The sequence below is a fragment of the Fusarium subglutinans genome, assembly GCF_013396075.1.
Source record: "Fusarium subglutinans strain NRRL 66333 chromosome Unknown NRRL66333_c0000165, whole genome shotgun sequence".
Taxonomy (NCBI): Eukaryota; Fungi; Ascomycota; class Sordariomycetes; order Hypocreales; family Nectriaceae; genus Fusarium; species Fusarium subglutinans.
In genome coordinates, this window is record NW_023502228.1 from 16,819 (window position 1) to 36,731 (window position 19,913).

A 19,913-nucleotide genomic window follows, 5' to 3' on the forward strand; every position below is an offset into this window, starting at 1 on the left:
GTTCATCAAATACTACAAACCAACACTCTCACTAAACTACTCACTCATTATTCTCAACTGTCCCTCAAAATGAAGGCCCCAAAAACGCCAGAATACGAATTCGGCGGCCCGTAAGCACCCTCCCTCACCCTCCCTCACCCTACCCCTTCATCACTAACTCCCACCAGCATCGGCGCCACAGGCATCGTCTTTGGCCTTCCAATTCTCATGCAGCTTCTCTATCTCGGCTGCAACGACGTCTCAGGATGTCCCGCGCCAGCTCTTCTTGACCCAAAAACATTGACGTGGCAGAAATTCAAGGAACAAACGCCCTGGCCGAAAGAGGGCATTTGGGGATTCGTGAGCTGGGAGGTCACGGGGTGGCTTTTTGCTTATTATTTTATGAGTCTGGTGCTTTATCGCGTTTTGCCGGCGCAGGAGGTCTATGGGACGAAATTGAGAGAGTCGGGAAAGGCCCTCAAGTATCGCTTCAATTGTAGGTGTTTCCTTAGAATGCATTGCTTAAGGAGTGAAGCTGACAAAATTGTAGCCTTTTCCTCAAGTGTTGTACAGTTGGTGGCATGTGCTGTTGGGACTTACATCTATGGCGCTGAATTTCCAGTCTGGACCTTCATGACCACCAACTACCTCCAACTCCTCACTACCAGCACCGTCCTAACCTTTATCGTCTCACTCTACGTCTACATCGGCAGCTTCTCCGTCAAAAAGGGCAATTCCGAGTTGCGCGAGTTAGCTAGAGGCGGACACACCGGCCGCATCATCTACGACTTCTTCATCGGCCGTGAACTTAACCCTCGCGTCACGCTTCCTATTTTCGGTGAGATCGACATCAAGTCTTGGTTAGAGATGCGCACTGCTCTTACAGGCTGGATCTTGTTCAACTGTGCCTTTATCGCTCAGCAGTATCGCAACTACGGCTATGTTTCTGACAGTATACTGGTCATCGCTACGGTGCAAGCTTACTACGTGCTTGAGGGTCAGTACTCAGAGCTTGGACTGCTGGGTATGATGGACATCACACAAGATGGCCTTGGATTTATGCTTACCTGGGGCAACATGGTCTGGGTCCCCTTCCTATACTCGACTCAGTGCCGCTACCTCTCTGTCTATCCTGTTCATCTGGGACCTATCGGTGTTTCCGCTATTGCCACTGTCTTTGCAATCGGGCTGTACATCTTCCGATCCTCCAACAACCAAAAGGCTCTCTTCCGCAAAGATCCCAACCACCCTGCTTTCGCAAACATGACCTTCATCCAGACCAAGCGTGGAACCAAGCTTTTGGCCGGCGGGTGGTGGGGAATGGCTCGTCACATCAACTACTTTGGCGATTGGCTTCAGTCTCTTCCTTTTTCGCTCCCTACCAAGTTCGCTGGATACGTGATTCTGCCAGCTGGTAGTGCTGTAGCTGGAACCGAGGTCGTCAAGATGCTGGATGGTCGTTTGGTGACTCCGGATGGCGCTGCGCCTTGGGGCATGCTGTTTACTTACTTTTACTCGGCTTGGTTTGGGTTCCTGCTTATTCACCGGGAGAGAAGAGATGATGCTGCTTGCATTGAGAAGTATGGCAAGGACTGGGATGAGTATAAGAACAAGGTTAGATACAGGATCTTGCCTGGTGTGTATTAGAGCCTATAATTACGATGGCGAGCAAGGATAATGTCTCTAAGTCAATAGGTCTATATTAAATCTCTTAATTTCCCAACAGTACAAATATTCAGCACAGTATATACACTTCATAGCGCATTCTAGTTCTTGTCTAGAGATCGATATTTGCAGATGAAACTAGGATAGATACGTAATAATTACATGTTCTATAAGATTGTCCAGGGTATGTGACGCGTCTGCACGCGAAGGAATTAAACCCCGCATGATAAGACGCGTCGTCGATTAGTGCCGAAAGATGTGTTAGTCAGCCATGTGCTCTTATCTTATCAGTAACCGAACTTATCTTATCACCATTCGACGAGCTGAAGCCCAACCTGAGATTCACGGTCTCAAACCCTAAATCGCCAATTATCAGCAAGTGTCTCAATTGCCATGGCTCCAATTGTGCCGCAGTGCCAGGTAAGGACATAGAATTCTCTGCTATGTAATTAGCGAGGCTCACGTACTTAATGACAGGCACTGCGATTCGCTGATCAGCAGCGATGCACAGAAGAGGCCACTCACGCAAATGAGCTGTTCTGCCTCTTGCATGCAAGGCAAGCCCACGGCCTATACATTGGCTACAAGAGGCGAAATGCTCAGCTTGATGCTCTCGATAAAGATCCGCCTGCTTATCTAGCAGAGACACATGTCCCGCTAGCCAACGATGACTTTAGCGGTGTCAGCGACAGTAAAGAGATGGAGGAAGTTGTTGATCATCTCCACGTTAAATGGAACACCCTCAACCGAGTCATTGAAGCTCGCAGAAAGCATCACGCTCATTTCTACTCAATCAGCTACGACTATGGCCACCAGGCATATATCGACAAGCTCGTCAGTCATCGTCACATCGTCCTTCTGGCCCTTGGTCGAGCCCGGAAGCGACTTATGGCTATTCTGTACAAGAAAGAGCAATGGTACTCATGGGTGCGCGATGCCCAAGACGACGAAGAAGCAAACCGCGAGAAAGAGCAGAAGAAACTCAAACAGGAAGCTGCTCTGTTCAAGCGTCACATGAAGCAGATGGAAGCTAGAATGGAATTAATGCGCAAGAGGGAGGAGCAGAAACTTCAAGATGCCTTCCTTGAAGAAGCATACCGAGAGCGCATGGCTATGAACGAAGACGCAGATGACGAGGCCTGGGATCCTATTGAGGATATGGAGGATGAGCAGAGACACCGATACATTGACTTGATCAAGCACTTCTTGTGGATGGAAGTTGAAGTCGATGAAGCTACTGCTGAGAAGCCCGTTTCAACTGATGCATCGTCGAGCAAACCTGCAGAAGAACCTGCACCTGCCGAGGAGGTCCCCGCGCCTACCAAGAAGCTGAAGAACAAGAAGAAGAATAAAGGGAAGAGTAATGCTGCTGCCAACAGCTCACCACTGGAAGAACTTCAGAATCTTCTTGGACAAAAGAAGCTCCTTGCCATGCAGGCCAGCGGCAAGCATAGCACCGAGACTGAGCTAAAGGAGCCGGATAAGAAGAACATCGAGACTGAGGATGAGATGAGAAAGCGACTGAGTCAGGGCGTCAAGAAGAACCTGGACAACATCTCTGGCATGCAACTCGTCGGTACCATCGAAAACCCCCATGAGACATGGGACAAGACTGCTCCAATGGAAGACGACGAGATTGACGAATTAATCCGAGACATTCGGGAGATCAAACTCCTCCTCTTCTGCCGTCTAGTCCTCTTACAGGCATCTCTCCTCCCCGCTGCCCTCCGAGCCTCAACTGTCCAAGAATTCCTCGATGACACTTCCGTCACAGAAGCTGATCTCCGAGATCTCTGCCTCAAGGTCGCTGAACCAACTCTGCAAGACATTCGCGACGCATGTGCCGATTTCGCCCGTGGCGACAAAGCAGACGATGACCTCCCCGTCCAAGACGTAGACGACGACGATGACGATGAAACTATGGAGGAGCTTTTGCAAGGTGATAAGCGATATCATCATCTTCACACTGATGATTGGTTTAAAGAACGAGTGATCAAAGAAGTCGAAAGCCATCGATTTAAGAAAAAGGCCAAGAAATCGAAGCGTCAGAGAAAGACAAAGGTTACCATCTGTGGCAAGAGTATCTGGAATCATGCTAGTGAAAATGCCATGTCTCGCGATGGATGGCTCCAATTCTCCGTCATGGCCAAGGACTGCGATCTAAAGCATGCTATCCAACTTTGCAGAAACTGGTCCGAGTTCTCTGATCTTAACCTGCTCACGTTGTGGCAGTACTTCCCAGCATCGAACTGGACGTCCTGGGGCCAAGACCGCTTCATGCAGCAGCTCCAACAGCTAGGCTTCTTCCCCTACTTCACTGACTTTGATGCAGACAAGTATAGTCACCATCATCAAATCGGCGGACGAAGCCAAGGTCGTCGCCAGCATGATATCGTTGAGACGAGGAACATTCTCGTTGGAAACATGAAGCGGAATGATCCTGTTACCAGACGCTTTCTGCAGTATCTTCTCATGCGGAGGGGAGAGCTTCTTGTCATGGTGCGGGATGGCAAGACTGGGCGTGTCATCACTGCGCCGGATGATGAGCAACTCTGGACATATCGGAAGAAACAAGGGCTTGGAAGGGCTTCGAAGAATGATTGGTTTAATATTCTAGAGGTTGGGCCTGATTTTATGAAGCTGACGGATATTCTGAGAGAGTGGAGGTTTGGATTTGATGACTACTATGATGTGTTTATCTGGGACTTTGTACCCGGCGAGCCACACATGGACCTCTACAACATTGTCGTCATGGTAAGCCCCCCAATCCCCAGCTTGTTCACTATCTCTGACTCTGGCTAGGAACTTCGTAATGCCTGGCGTATGAGAACACCTCGCGACATGTACGTCCACATGGAATCTCTCCTCCGCAGCCTCCACCGCAACGAAAATACCATGCGCACCCGCCAGATCAAACCCGGCGAGAACCTCAAAAGCCTTTGGGACACCATCGCAGACGAAAGATCAGAATTCCGACTCTTCGACGTCAGCAACAAAAAAGTCACCATGCGCAAAGACACCGAACTAGCTGAGTCGCCATACATGTTCTACAACAAAGCCAACGAAGTCGAAGACGCTATTCTCTTCCCTGACGAACTCACCTCTGACAGAAAGAGTGTTGCGTTTCGGGAGATTAGGAATGGTGTTGCGAGTATCGAGGATGGCATTCTGCCTAGTACGGCTAGACACTTTGTCAAGGGGCTGGAGGCTATTAATAAGGGGAAGGATCCGATGAAGGCGATGCGTATGGCGAAGCATGATGATGAGAATAATATTTGGGGACTACCTAAGGTCTGGGAGACGGCGCTTTTGCAGGCGAGGAGTGATAAGTTGAAGAAATCGCAAAGGGCACTTCTTCAGCGGACGGGGCTGTTGAATTCGTATAAGACGCTGTCGTATGATCGACGACTTGAGGAGTCTGATCCTATGGAGATGATGGAACGAGACAGGGCTTTTAGTAAGTATTTCACTTGGCCAACATGATGGAGACTAACAGGAACAGGCTTCAAGGAGTCTTTCCACGCTGGAGATCTCGAACCAGGGTACAACGCCAAATACAACCTCCTCCAAGAAACACTCCGCGCTATGCTCAAGACGCCTCACGTAGGTTCAACAGATTGGATCTTTTTCATAGCCGAGATTCTCGAGTGGCTTGACCTTCGCGGCGATTACGACGACTACGTCCAGGATCCGCAGTATCCCTGGCCACATAGCTTCATCGTGCAAGACATCGTCCAAGCCTTCGCCATGATCGCTATGTTCTTCCCAAACTCGGATGTAGCAAAGCTACCAACCATGTTTGTCAACTCAAACCAGTGCGACGAGTTCAGAAAATCAGGAGTCTTTGATCCCAGGGAACGAAGCAAAGTGCGGCCTGATCGAAGGACCAGAACGAGCTATAAATTTAGGGAGAAGGAGTTCTGGAAGGAGTGGAAGGAGTTTTATAAGACGGAGAGATACTTTGGGGATGTGTACCCCATGGAATGGAGTCTCGCAGTCCGTCCTATCATCGCTCATTGTTCGTCATCCCCCGCTACTATAAGGCATTACTAACGAGTAACAGTGTATCAAGCTGGTGTTATAGGCCCAGCGTACATGCAGAACCATCCTGAAGTTGTTCTCGGCATGGTAACAGCCAACACCGAACCCCACCGCCCCGACAAACTCGACCTCTTCATCAACTACCAAGACCAATACGGCAACTTCCCCATGAAATACCCCCCCAGCTTCGTCGACCCCTCCAAATGGCCCGAAGTCATCCCTACCGCCCGCACATTCTCCGCAAAGCATCCCACCGCCCGTTTCGCCCTTCTGCGTCTCTGGTCCGCACCGCACTACTACCCCTTCATGGTAGGCATTTCCAACCGCAGAAACACAAGCTTCCTCGATAGTCGCGGCCGATCGTGGGAGTGGAAGTTTGTCCCGAAAGATATGCCTGGTAGTGAATTCAGTGCGCACCACACCACGGGGAAGAGGCTGGATGTGCTGAAGGATAAGTTTGGGGATAGGGTTGTGCATAGGGGGGATTTGATATTGGTTATGGGGGTGGATGAGGATGATTTGTTCAGGTTTTGTACGGCTGTTACGTTTGCGATGCAGACGAAGCCGTGGTTGAGGGAGATTGACCTCTGGAAGAGCTTTATCAACGTGGACTTTGAGTTTCTGCTCGACTTGGAGTCTTTCTGGCTGGATTAGAAGAGTCTGAGTGCTGCCGAGAACAATTGAAGCGGCGCAGGGACTGCACCAAGGTCCTTGTCGATAAATAAGTTACTACTGAACCCTCTTTTCCCACCACGCCTATAAGAAGTAATCATACAAGGATTACAGACCATACCTACTTAGCTGTAACGCTGGTGAGAACTTAATTATATATAAATGTCAATTAGTAGGTCAGAATAGTTCTTGATCCGGCCTTATTATGCCTCTTATAATTATAAGAATTCTCTTTTGGGATTTCTTTATATCTGTACACTTGAACTTCCCTGCTCGTATTGCAACAAGCTATGCTAATTAACTAACCTGATCTTGAACGTTTATATAGTCCTAGGAGCAATTTTAAATTGAGATATTTAAACGAACTGTCTTCTCTCTTCGTGTAACAACTTCTTTTAAATTCATTTTAATCTGGCCTCATCTCAAAATGAAGTTCACTTATTATACCTTTTTACCCATCCTCCTCCTCGCCACTTCCACCCATGCAGGATATTGTGGTCCAAGAGCAAGGGTATATAAGGTCGAGTCTGATCCAAACTGGCATGAGGATGCCCCCTACTGCGACAATGGCTTCGGCAATGTGCAATGTCCCTATGGCAATGCACCTCACGACGAACAACAACATTACCCTGTTGTCGAAACTCAGAAATGCGCGACTATGGTGAGATATATCTAGAGAGATCATCCAGTTTGTAAAACACATACTAAGATAGATTCAGTACACGTGATGTCGTTGGGAATTGAGTCCTATGCGAATAAATCTTTTGGATCAGTTGATTAGCCGTCGCCCATCAGTGTTGATGGAGGCCAAGGTTGGGGAATCAGCCCTCGCTCAGTAGCATGTCTGCTTAGGGTAGCAAGGATTCAGCACAGGAATGGGAATGGGACTCCGTTTTCTAGGCTTTCGTCTCCGAATTGGATGGTGGCAATGGATGCACTGAGAGCAGAACTGTCATGGCCGTGATTACAATTTGGAACCGCCCGCGTCCACCTTCATCATCACACTCTTGACCTCCAAGAAGTTATCCATACTATAAAGCCATCCCTCTCTTCCCTGACCCGAAGTCTTGTATCCTCCAAAAGGAAGATCTCTTGCAGTCGTGGGGCTGGTGCAGTTGATACCGACATAGCCCGAGTTGAGCTGTTGAGTGACCCTCATAGCTCGATCAATATTCTTTGTGTAGACCGCTGCATACAGACCATACTCTGTATCATTTGCCTTCTGAATAGCCTCTTCTTCCGTTTTGATGACGTTGATATTCACCACCGGCCCAAAGATCTCCTCTTTCATGATCTTGGCGTTTTCAGCTGTGTCCAGAAAGATCGTCGGTTCAATGAAGAAGCCTCCGGTCTTGCCATAACTTCCCTTTCCACCTTGAACAAGCTTTCCCGACTTTTTACCCTCATCTATATAGGACAGAACAGTCTCGTACTGAGTCTTGTCTGCTTGCGGACCGTGATCAACACCCTTTTGCGTTGGATCACCAGGCTTCGCAGCTGTAAGTACCTTCTTACTAGCTTCAATAAACGTCTCAGCAATGGCATCTTGCACGTAAACGCGAGAATTCGCCATGCAGACCTGTCCACTGTTCCACTGGATACTGTGCATAGTGTCTTTGGCCGCTTGTTCAATATCCGCATCATCGAAGATAATAACAGGCGATTTGCCACCGAGTTCAAGAATCACCTTCTTCAGGTTGGACTTGGCAGCTGCTTCCTGAATCGCCCGTCCTGTTCGTCCCGAGCCAGTGAACGAGATTGCGCGTACGTCCATGTGTGACGAGAGGGCGGCTCCTGAGGGGCTACCATGGCCTGATATGACGTTGAAGACTCCAGGTGGGAAACCTGCTTTGTTGATCAGCTGGGCTAACTTGGCTGCGCCGAGCGGCGCTTTCTCGCTCGACTTGAGCACGACTGTGTTTCCGGTGATGAGCGCGGGCGCAGTTTTGCCCGCGAAGAAGAGGAGAGCGGCGTTCCAGGGAATAATAGCACCGACAACACCGAATGGCTGGCGTAGAGTCATGGTCACATAGCCTGGCGTGTTGAGACTCGCCTGGCCTTGGATATGAGGCCAAGCCTCGGAGTAGTACTCATAGCTCCCAGCAGCGGCGTACCCCTCAAAGAACTCTGGAAGTGGACGACCCATTGATTTGGCCTCGAGTAAAGCCAGTTCGTCATTATGTTGTCTGATCAGACCCGCGAGTTTCTTCATGTAGCCGCCGCGCTTGGCGGGATCTAAAGCAGACCATGCGGGGAACGCACGCTGAGCAGCTGCGACCGCGTTGTTGACATCGTCTTTTGTGGCTTCGGGGACTTGATAAAGACAGTTTTAGCCGATGATCAAAGCGGGGATTGTTTGTGTCTTACCGTCTGCGACTTTATCGCCTGTCGCTGGGTTAAAGAGGGGAAAAGTGTTGCCATCAGAAGCGCCGACCAACTGATATCGTCAGTTCACTTTAATCAATGAGCGGGGAATTGGCTTGTACTTGACCGTCAATGAGCATCAGAGGCTTGATTGCCTCACTTCCATTCGTGGAGCCCATAATGAATGATGAGTATTTGGTCTTTGTGTGAGTTTGAGTACTGAGAAATGTCTCAATTTATCAATGACGAGATTGGTTTCACATGACATCAATCATGAACTTGATAGGCAAAACATCCGGAGGAATTTATGCGCCACCCCCGCAATAGTTCGGGAGGGGGAACAGCCGTCAAAGACTGCAGCCGAGACGCGGCGCTATCAACGGCCCGAGATGATGATCGTGGTGGAGTGGATCCGGCAGAGTACGAGGTGATGTTTATCTGTGACTCTGTGTATTATGCATAATAATAAGTCTATGATCTCTATCTGATATCAGTCTTTGAAATCGTGGACGTGGATATAGTTTGTTCTTGTCGCCACCTAAAGTTACTCTACAGGAAGCCATTGACAGGCCAATTCCTTGATCTGAGCAGGGAAATGGGTTTCCGGTACCTGGACACTTTCTCTGCCGCTGAACCAAGCGTAAAATGCCCGAAGACTAGCTAGTTCAGGGTCTTCCAGAAGATCCAGACAGTAGAGGTCTTTGGCAAAGTGCAGAGTCGAGTATAAAACGCAATCAGCGATAGTGACCTGTCCATCTCCACCATCAAAGCGAGTGTCCCCGTCATAGTATTTCTCCAGCAATTTAAGATTCTTCTGGCAGTACTCAAGAGCATGTTTTGCAGTAGTTGCATGTGTCTCCTCAAGCATGTTGAACAGCGCCGTCCCCTTGTGGCACGCAAACCCAAACTGACTGGTGACTTCATCCGCAAGACCCAGAACTTCTCTGACGCGTGCTTTCTCCTCCGCCGTCTGTCCGCGCATACTGCCACCAGCATTCTTAGCAAGTTCAACTTGCCACGGCTGCTGCGGATCATCGCAGATGTCTTCAAAGTACTCGAGAATGGCGATTGACTGTTTGATGAACTTTCCATCAGAAAGACGCAAAACTGGCACTGTGCCTTGAGGTTTTCCGGGCGCCGTTAAGCTGTTGCTATTGGGGGAGACGGTCACTTCTGTGATTTTGACGAGTGGTGATTTGAGGATGTTCTTCTCGGCGAGATAGATTAGGACGCGGCGGGGATACATTCCCCATGAGAGGGAGAAGAGTTCGAGAGGGGTTGACATTGTGAGGGTAATTGATAGATTTATCGGGTGATTGAATGAGCTGTGGCAATAAGATTGACTCAATAGGGACTTTTATATGTCTTTGGTGAGGAGACTTTGCGGATTGTTTAGCTGACGTGAAGTCTCCGATAGGTCGGCCACTTCTGTGTCGGGATCTTTAAAGTGGCCGGTGGCTACTGCTATGAAATTTGAGCTGGGATATGGCCGAGAAAGTATCCAGTAAGAGAATTGAAAACACTGGGGTCAGGAGAAAGGTGTCAAGGAGATGCTGCTACCACTCGATGGGGTAGTTATGCTAGCAAAGCATTAACGAAAGTACGTCAAAGTATCAACAGGCTCATTATTCATCTACATTTTGAGTATACTTTAGCTCAAAGTCCAAGGAACAACTCTCGAGCAGATCTGATCTCAGTCCCATGGCCGTCTCTACAGTTTTGGAACCATCCGTTGAGTTGGGATTTGAGCTATGTCGACTGAGGCATATCTCCTCCGAGTACATCGTAATGTTTCAATCAATGTTTCTAAATTGCAAGATGTGAAGGATCTACTGAGAGACATTGCTTGAATGGTAATGGTGATGTCAACGATCCCGTGTGCTGCATGTGGAGTTAACATTTCGTGTCGTCAACCTCGGCGTTCTAAACAAAATATCTCAGCATTTTTAGTCGATGGTGCAATTGAGCAGCCCACAAGCCATGTTGTAAAAACGCAAATCCGTATGATTCTACCCTGTCCATTTGTCTATAAATTCAGCACTTCCTCCCTCATCCAAACTCCTTTCGAAAGACACCACATCCTGCTCCCACGTCAGAGGGGGCATTCCACCCTATTACCCTTCCTCTCTACCCCCAATCTTCCAAAATGGCTCCTTCATGCCTTTCCAGACTCCTCCTCATCCTTCTAGTGGGAGCCACCCACGTCGTGGCTCATCCTTTGAACATGGACAGCCCATCCCCCGTCGTCGTTGCGAGATCACCATGTAGAACAGGCGGATACTACAAGAACAAGTACAAGGACAAGGACAACGAGGGTAATGTCACCTGGAAGGCTGTCATAGAAGAAATGTACGAGAACGAGAACAAGTACAAGCACGGTGATCACGACGATAAGGAGCCTACAGACGAAGCGTACGAGGATAAATGGAAAGACGCGTGGAAGGACGCGTTGGAGAAGTACAAGAACAAGAACAAGAGCAAGCACAAGCACGGGAATCACGACGACGAGGAGCCCAAAGACGGAGCGTACAGTCACAAGAACAAGAACAAGAACAAGAACAAGAACAAGCACGGTGATCAAGACGATGAGGAGCCCTCAGACAAAACGTACAAGGACAAGTACAAGGATGCGTGGAAGGACACGTGGGAGAAGTTCAAGAACGAGCAAAAGAACAAGTACAAGCCCCATGGTGACAAGTACGCATCAAAGTACAGGCCTGAAGAGAATGGAGTCAAAGAATCGACAAAGACCGAATATCCAGAGGAGGTTTCTTCAAAGGATGACAAGAAGACCGAAACAACCCACAAAGGCGAGAAGTACAAGTCTAGCAAAAGCAAGAATAACAAAGACGACCAGGAGGACTTGGATTACTCAGCCCAAAAGAGCAATAAGTATGCAATCGACCATGACAGCGAGTCTCAATTCGAATCGAAGGTGGTGAAGTCTTTCGTTAAAAATCCTAAGAACGGGAAAAGAAGCGAGAAAGAGAAGGCTCGCCAGGTCCTCAAAAACAACAGAGATGGAAAGTCCAAGCATGGTCAGGGCAGCAAATACCCCGGGGTGAAAGGCAAAAAGAAGAAGACAAACAAGTCAGGCGGGCGTACGGTGTCTTTGTTAGATATTTTGACCGGGGGGAAAGGCCGGCTTCTATTTAAGATATTCGAGAAGAAGAAGAGGCCCAAGTACAGGCCCAAGGGCCCCCAAGTACCTTCGCCAGGCTTCTCCGCCAAGCATCACAAGAACGGACTAGCTCCCACCGAAGAGAAAGGAGTTCAGCAAAAGGCAAAGATTTCGCCAAGATGCGGGATCCTACCATTTTGGGCTTGGCTACTTATTGGAGACAAGATCGGAAGGAACAGGGAGGCAAAGAAGAAAAATAAGCAGATAAAGGAATTGGAAGAAGCTAAGAAGAAACAGGCACAAAAGAATGGACTACGCAAGGGCCCCCGCCTGATTCCGACTTGGGTTACAGACCCCCTGGTTGAGAAGGAGAAGCTCAAAGAAAAATTTCGAAAACTGCAAAAGGAAAAGCAGAAAAAGCCCTCGAGCAAGTTGATACCCAACTTTGATGGTGAAACCAGCAAGGTTCCCGTGAAAAAGCCCATCAAGGAGAAGGAAAATGTGAAAGAGAAGGTTTCTGCACCCAGCGGCAAAGAGTCAGATTCGTCCGAGACGCAGCAAAAGAAGACCAAGGAGAACAAACAGATGTAAAAGGTGCGAACCCAACACGGCCTCGTTATATTTCCTCGACAAGTACGCTGACTAGAAATCAGGGGAAGAATCTGATAAGGCGTTTCTGGGGGGCTGTTAATGTATTGATATGATTATTGATGGGAGTTGACTTGGAGACCGAAATATCAGTGGATGAAAAAACATGATTCGGAGATACATTGCGATTGCGAGACGTATAAGGAAGAAAAAGGCCAAGGGGATTGAACGATCACTGGGGCAGCACGTGGGGCACCCAAGGATCAAAAACTATCAAGTTAATGCAAGTTCAATCGGCTCTGGTCTTCATTCCTCTTGCAAGCTCTCGACCCGACAAGGCTCTCGGTGGTGGGGGAAGAAAAAAGGACAGTTGGATCTCTCAGGTCTAGATTGCGCTGGACTCTAGCCTTGGTTTGGTAGTTGATCTTCGATAGCTGGCGCCACAGCATACCAATACGATCGACTGTCCTTAAAGAATTCTCCTTTTGTGAAATAAACTCTAGTGGCTTCATGGCCGGAAACGTATTAGTACATGTGTGATGTGTAAATACTCTAGCAGTTTGTGAAGCTGAAAACAGTGACTTTTATCAAGTTCTTTAGATCATGAGTTATAAGAGACCATCCCAAAATGAATGAAGGTATTAGTCCTGTGTGTCATACTTTGTGATAGACAGTGCCCTTGCAAGTCGCTCCGATAAACTATCCACAGTTTGCACATTTTATTCATCCAATGACTCCCTTGCACGAGTACGAACCCGAGCCAGTTCAATCTCAAAAGCCTTATTCTTAGCATCCTCATGTGAATCTGAAGAGTCAGGGCAAGACTCCAAGTCAAAATCTCGCGATGAATGTGATAAACGTCTGATAGGTCGACTGGGCGAAATACCCGATTGATCCTGGGTAAGTCTCGCTGCTTCTGGTTTCTGGATGGAGTCGGTGGTGTAACGACTGCTTTGGCTTGTTCCCTTTCCTCGGATGCTGTTGAATGCGCGTGAGTTTGCAGCGAGGTTGAAGTAGGGTCGTAATGAGGGCAGACAGGCGATGACCAGACCGAGATATAGATCCAAAGTGTTCCAGAAGTCTACATGTATGTCAGTGTGTGTTTATGTGAGTCTGGATGAGATACTTACGGGCTTCGACGATTGAAACCTTGCGATGGGCTCCGGCGATGAATAGTTCATGGAACCGGACGATACTAATGATCATGTTGATGATGCCGAGAAGGAAGGTCAAGTAGACACCAACTCGCAGCCATCCTTTGATCATGAGATCAGGTACAATAAGCCAAGGAAGAATGAAGACTGAGTATGTCAGCTTAGGTCATGTCATCAAGATGAAGCGCTTACTGAATACATCGCCAGCAAAGTGCAGCGCCCAAGAAGTCTTCAAAAACATCATTGCAGCATTATGTGGGCATCTGTTGTCAAGTTCCAGTGACCTATCAATGTTAGCAACTTGCATAATTCTGCTGCTGACGGTGACTAACCAGAATCTAGTGACCGGGATACAGACACAAAACGGAAGAGCCATAGTGACAATATAAGATAGCGCAACATAGAGAGCAGTCGCCCACAAAAACATCCTTCTCTTGCGCATATGAACAGGAATGACCTGGCGGTAGACAGCCAGCAGAGCAGCTTTGCAGAGGTAAAACGCCGTGAAGAAAGGCAAAGCACAGATCCAAAGCAACTACCCAAGTGTTAGTCCTTGACCTTAACAGCAGCAATTATTCCATACCTTGAGAACAAACTCTTTGTCCTCGCGAGTTGCATCATAATCCTTCAAAGTGCCGTCGACCCATGGTTCCATGACGCCCATGTGAACATATGTGACACAGAACGACGCCACGGTTATACCAGCTGCCCATGCTAGAATCATCCATATGTCGCTGTCGATGAGTCTTCGTTTTTGGATGATGAGTCGGAGGTAGATTCGCGCGATGATGACGATGGTCGATAAGGCGATGAGTGTCCATTCTGTGATCTATACTTATTAGCTATTGAATTAGGCTGTAACGATAATACTGACGAGAAGGGTTGAAGGTCCTATCGCCATGACTGCGGTATGACTGTGTCCACGATCTAGCATGAGAGTGTTGCTTAATACTGTACGCACGTACAAGTGACGCTATATGTAAGACATGGGAAGAATCAACCACCAAATGCATCAGTCCACGGATGTGATGACACCCTCTCTAAATACCATGCTCGCTCTTTCGCGAGGAGGAAAAATAAAGTTTGCCTTCCCTTTTCATAAGCGATCCGGAATCTCTTAGCGGACGGGACGTGGCGCATTCCGTATGCAAGGGCTCGAAGCAGATCTGAGCAACCACAAAGCTAAAATAACTGGGTAGTGAGACCACAAGAGTCGAGCCTGTTGTTGGTGATGGACGGTGCTGGTATGTTATGTAAAGTCAGTTGGGTGTAGCGACTTGGTATGATGATGAAGGCCTCATAACGCTTACGCGGATATGTTCGCTTACTTGGTGAGGCTGGGAATGGAAGGTTGAGGTCAACACGTGGCAAAGCCATCATTGAGCAAACAGATTGTTGGGAGGGATGATGAGGTGAGGTATCGTATGTCTTGGCGAAGGGATTGCTAGATTGAGCAAGTTGAGGATGTCTGGACTGACATGGCTGCGAATTGAGGGTTTAACGGTGTCTATTGTAGACCTGCTATACTGAAGCTGTAAGTTTTTGAGGACAACATTAGGTCTAGCACCCGTTCCAACGTTTGGAGACATGATTAGTAAATATCTGACTTAATAGTGCTTATGTAGATCCAGCGTCAAGACCAGGTGATGGGGTAGTACACTCATGTGCAACAGCGTTGCTCAACGCCCTGGTCATTACACACAATAGCCATTATTGTGAGCTTAAATCAGATCATAATTCTTATTCACCTCTCAAATCACCCGACAATAAGAGAACCTCGCTCTGCATACTCATACCAACTACCTGCTCCCGAAGCAAAGGCCGTTGGTCCGAGGCATGTAACATGAGCAAAGACGTTATATATGACCATTGTATGCGTCATCTCACACCAACTACTCAACGGATCTACGGCAGCAGCGTTATAGACAATGGTGCCTTTGTCAATGCCCAATGTCAGTGGCGCCGACGAAAATGTCGCTGATCTGCAGCATGTCAAGCGACTCTCCGATCGACCAACTCTATTCAAAAAGAGCTGCATTTCGCCAAGACTCCAAACATCGCTTGTCCGAAGTTTGAGACAAGTTCAATTGCATAAAAGTATTGCCCTTGCTTGACGGTGAGCATCTCTCCAGGACTTGAGGGAATCGATGGTGACCTCATATGATCGGCATGATCACAGAGAATTTAGTGAGGGGAGGCTACTATGTAACGTTCACGCGGAGCCTTTTAAATTATAAAATGGATCATTATGGAGTCGTATTGTCAATTCACGCGGTGAGCAGGCATACCTGAGATCTTCTGTGCTTAGTTAAATTTATGGAGTAGCTAGCTTGGAAAGTGATACAACGTCGCGTAGAGACCCTAGTAAATCACCCACGGAGAATATCGTGCAAGCGAACGTATATTATACGACATATGCCTAGAATTGTATCACGCAAATGTTTCATGTAATGTTTTGAGTCCATGAAACCAAGAATTGTTTCAGTGGGGTGCCCTCAGATGATCTGAGTCGCCATGACGCGCTATCAGGGTACGTCTGAGCGAAATCCGAGTCACGAGAGGGCCAAAGCGCTGTCATCCTCTCAGCGCGAATAATGGTTTTCCAAGCTAATTGGATTATTTGCTACGTCAATGCCAAATGTCACGATAGCGTCGAGACGGACTCACATCTCAGTGCCATATTGACGGGCCCAAATCATTAATGGACCAGGGTAGTCCCCAGTCACATGCTCACTCTCTGCAGCGGGATCTTCGTTCGTCACCGGCCAGGTTACAGATCTACTTGAAACCAAAAGACACGCCACGGAATTACGGATAATCACGACATTCGATGTCGCTCGATTATCAGGCAAGAATCAGTCAAAGCGGTGAAGCCAAACCAAAACAAAAGAGCAAAAATGAGATCTGATTGATATGCAGGTCATTTCAACAAGGATATGGCTTGGCATTGATTCTTCGGCTTCCCAAACTGTTGGGCCTCTTGGCTAAGCAGCGCAATATCACCAGTGGAGATTCCAACAAATTGATCGACGAAACAAAAGACCGCACAGAGCTTCTTCATCGTTACAAATCCCTTACAAACCCGCAATCTTTAACCTCGGAACATTCGGTAAAGCCTGTCAGTGTCAACGCCGAACCCCACTCCAACCACATGGTCATGGCCCATGGGCATATTGTGATCGGCAGTTAGCAAAATCCGAGCTCACGTCGCCCGCAACAGGCCTGCGGCAGTTGACGCCCCAATCTGGTTGGCTGCAGTAAAACAACGATCAGCGGTATTCTTCAGGTCCAGGGTATCATTGCCTCCGCAGATCAGGTCGGAGAGATTACAGCTTTAGGAAAGAGATGCACGATTAGATCATCGCTCTGCAGGGGGGGATATTGATGATTGGATATGCATTATAAGCTCAAGCTCGTCGATCTCTTACAGTTGTGAGACGGAGTCTGTGAGAGCTGAACTATGAGCCCCTCTCGTGAATTAATATTAATATACTAAACTAGACCTTATGGTCCCCGCGTGAGGGAAAATGTGTTTCTGATGACTCCAAACATATGTTGAATCTGCTTCCGTCGTGAGTGCACAATGTACCTTCGTTGGGCTGACGAGAGTAATCCAACTATGGATACTCGTTCAATGCCGGCGGATAGTTCATCCCGCTCGGTAGAGATTCAAGCCATTCTCATTACCTTCTCCATTCTTTCTACCATCACCGTCGTATTGCGACTCTATGTGCGATACAAGGTTCTTCATTCTCTCGGCTGGGATGATAGAGTTATGGCTGCTGCCCAGGTCCTTACAATTGGAGCTGCAGTGGCTATTGGCTTAGGTATGCTTCGATCAACGCTGTTGAGAAGCGTGAGTGCTGATGAGGATGTAGAGAACAATTATGGGCTTGGCCATCATACTTGGGAGCAGTCGAAGGAGAACTACGTTGCTTACATGAAGGTTAGCTTCACTCTTCCGCGGCTTCAAATCATGCTAATGTTTACTAGGCATTCTATGCTTCCGTCATTGTATACAATGTCGCCATGTGTCTCGTCAAAATCGGAATTCTTCTTCAATACCGACGAGTCTTTGCCATACCGATCCTACAGGCCTTGACATTCTACGGACTGGTCATCATGGTCGCCTGGACTATCACGATCGCTTTCCTTAATACTCTCATTTGTGTACCGGTCGCCAAGTTCTGGAACTCGACTTTGGGTGGACATTGCACCGACCCTTTGACGGTCTGGTACGTCATGGCTGGCTTCAACCTCGTCACAGACATCACAGTATTCTGCATGCCGTTGCCAGTCATTGGAAGCTTGAAACTTCCGAAGAAACAAAAGATTATGCTGTTGGCCATCTTCAGCATTGGCTTTTTGTAAGTAACTCAATCGCTTCTGCTGCGCTGTTACTAACACGACCAGGACTTGTGCTATCTCGATTATTCGCATTCGAACACTAAAGACAGCTGCTTCAACAAAAGATCCCAATTGGGATAACGTCGACGCCGCGATATGGTCATTCCTCGAAGTCACCCTCGCTATTATTTCGTCATGCCTACCTACCCTCCGACCACTCTTCTCCAAGCTCATGCCCAGGCTTTTTGCCTCATCATTGGGCCGAAGCAATCGTGCTTCTGGGTATGGCTATACTCGAACACGCAGCAGTCAAAACCTACGAAGTATGTCTCGAAGGCGAACTCAAGACATCAGTCATGACTCCATGGAAGATACATCCACCTTGCGAAAAGATGAAGTACCTCTGCCATCGATTACTCACAAACACTACCGTACCTACCCCGGTGTTAGTGTCAGTATTAAAGCTGAGCAGGGACTGAATCATGTTGATGAGGCAGCGTCGCAGAGTCCAATGGAACCAAGCTCACCGAGTCGAGGCATCAAAGCCACGACTGTTGTTACACAAGAGATTGTGGTAGAGAGACGAGCAGACGACGAATGGAGCCACGGCAGACCAAGTGACAGCGATGCAACTCTTCGAGAATGAGATACCTAATACAGAAATGCCATTCCGCCGCTTCTTTATGAGACATGCATATTATTACCCATCCCTTTAATGTAATCTTAATACACTTTTTGTTTATTTTTAGCATTCACCGTATGTTCTAGACTCTCCAAGCTTATTACCCCAAACTCTCGCTTTTTAGCTGTAATTCTCCGGATTGGGACGTTAGTGCTATGGCGGAAGCCTCGGGCCCTCGGCACGGTTAGCTCAGGTCGACGCTTTCGGGATAGCTACGCGTTCTAGCTCTGGTCTATTCTTGTCACAAGATGGATCGATACGAACCGATAATCGCCAGTATAACCATTAGTAGAACGCCACAAGTCAATGCCGGCTCGTATTGAACCTTAATCGCCTCTCACCGCAATGTCCAAACGTAGGAGGCGAATGTCTAAACGTTTGCCATTCTGTATAAATAGTGGCTGTCGGTCAACTTATTTCAACATCACTCTCAACTTCTCAAGCACTTTCTCTCTCATCTAAAGACTCTCTCAACTACCAGACTCTCTCATCTCAAAAGATATTTTCTCACTCGCCAAAATGAAGTTCAGCATCCTCACTGCCCTTACCGCCATTGTCGGCAGCGCTGCCGCCGCTGACCAGGCTGTTGTCAAGAACGACTGCTCTGGTACCATCTATGTTCAGTCTTGGCCTTATAACGGCGCTGCTCCTGGACCTCTTGTGACCCTCAAGCCCGGACAGAAGTTCTCTGAGAACCTCCGCTCTACTGGATCTGTTCGTATCCCTCCTTGATTGCTCCTTGCCTGGACATTTAAGCTAATAAAACTCCTCAAAGACCGTCAAGATTGCCACCACCAAGACTCTTTCCAACCCTCTCTTCTTCGGCTACTCCTCCACCTCCAAGCCCAACTACGTGTACTACGAGTTCAGCACGTAAGTTCAAGTACTCTGTCACGGTCTTAATGTTATACTAACAGATCTAGTCAATGGGGTAACCCCTTCGCCAACAAGCACAACATCCTCACCACTGGTAAGGGATGCAAGCAGTTTGACTGCGCTGCTGGCGATGCTTCTTGCTACAGCACCCCCGGCATGAAGAAGGTCTATGGCTGCCCTAGCCCTGCCACTATCACTGCCACCATCTGCGCCAAATAGAGGACACACTAGACAGGACCCTTTGAACGGAGAGGTGCGCTATTGGGGGGAAGGTGAATAGAGAAATGTATAGATCTTATTGGTTAAGTTAGTATTGCATATTGAATAATGGAAACACTTATCCCGACACGAAATTGGCATTCGCGAGTTACATGTAATGGCGATTACTACGGAGTATGAACCCAAAAGGAATAAATAGTAGATA

General features: G+C 48.0%; 7 protein-coding genes across 7 annotated transcripts; 4 read left to right on the forward strand and 3 right to left on the reverse strand.

Annotated features, from left to right (window-relative positions):
• Positions 1-69: 69 nt before the first annotated feature.
• Positions 70-6,339, forward strand: FSUBG_9981 (major facilitator superfamily transporter; the record flags this gene model as incomplete). The annotated part of the gene is made up of 7 exons (XM_036688551.1): positions 70-110; positions 168-475; positions 530-1,593; positions 2,122-4,398; positions 4,447-5,101; positions 5,147-5,662; positions 5,708-6,339. 7 exons carry the CDS (start codon positions 70-72, stop codon positions 6,337-6,339), a joined length of 5,493 nt encoding a protein of 1,830 aa, XP_036534496.1.
• A 982-nt stretch (positions 6,340-7,321) lies between these two features.
• Positions 7,322-8,900, reverse strand: FSUBG_9982 (aldehyde dehydrogenase; the record flags this gene model as incomplete). The annotated part of the gene is made up of 3 exons (XM_036688552.1): positions 7,322-8,670; positions 8,725-8,794; positions 8,844-8,900. The coding sequence occupies 3 exons, from the start codon at positions 8,898-8,900 to the stop codon at positions 7,322-7,324; spliced, it is 1,476 nt and encodes a 491-aa protein (XP_036534497.1).
• A 365-nt stretch (positions 8,901-9,265) lies between these two features.
• Positions 9,266-10,006, reverse strand: FSUBG_9983 (uncharacterized protein; the record flags this gene model as incomplete). Its single annotated transcript, XM_036688553.1, has 1 exon — positions 9,266-10,006. One exon carries the CDS (start codon positions 10,004-10,006, stop codon positions 9,266-9,268), a length of 741 nt encoding a protein of 246 aa, XP_036534498.1.
• Positions 10,007-10,867: 861 nt separating this feature from the next.
• On the forward strand, positions 10,868-12,433 carry FSUBG_9984 (uncharacterized protein; the record flags this gene model as incomplete). The annotated part of the gene is made up of 1 exon (XM_036688554.1): positions 10,868-12,433. The coding sequence occupies one exon, from the start codon at positions 10,868-10,870 to the stop codon at positions 12,431-12,433; it is 1,566 nt and encodes a 521-aa protein (XP_036534499.1).
• A 651-nt stretch (positions 12,434-13,084) lies between these two features.
• Positions 13,085-14,485, reverse strand: FSUBG_9985 (uncharacterized protein; the record flags this gene model as incomplete). The annotated part of the gene is made up of 7 exons (XM_036688555.1): positions 13,085-13,129; positions 13,186-13,511; positions 13,561-13,731; positions 13,777-13,868; positions 13,917-14,119; positions 14,168-14,413; positions 14,459-14,485. 7 exons carry the CDS (start codon positions 14,483-14,485, stop codon positions 13,085-13,087), a joined length of 1,110 nt encoding a protein of 369 aa, XP_036534500.1.
• Positions 14,486-17,203: 2,718 nt separating this feature from the next.
• Positions 17,204-18,577, forward strand: FSUBG_9986 (uncharacterized protein; the record flags this gene model as incomplete). Its single annotated transcript, XM_036688556.1, has 3 exons — positions 17,204-17,530; positions 17,578-17,951; positions 17,998-18,577. The coding sequence occupies 3 exons, from the start codon at positions 17,204-17,206 to the stop codon at positions 18,575-18,577; spliced, it is 1,281 nt and encodes a 426-aa protein (XP_036534501.1).
• Positions 18,578-19,132: 555 nt separating this feature from the next.
• Positions 19,133-19,708, forward strand: FSUBG_9987 (uncharacterized protein; the record flags this gene model as incomplete). Its single annotated transcript, XM_036688557.1, has 3 exons — positions 19,133-19,327; positions 19,389-19,486; positions 19,537-19,708. The coding sequence occupies 3 exons, from the start codon at positions 19,133-19,135 to the stop codon at positions 19,706-19,708; spliced, it is 465 nt and encodes a 154-aa protein (XP_036534502.1).
• Between the last annotated feature and the right edge of the window lie 205 nt (positions 19,709-19,913).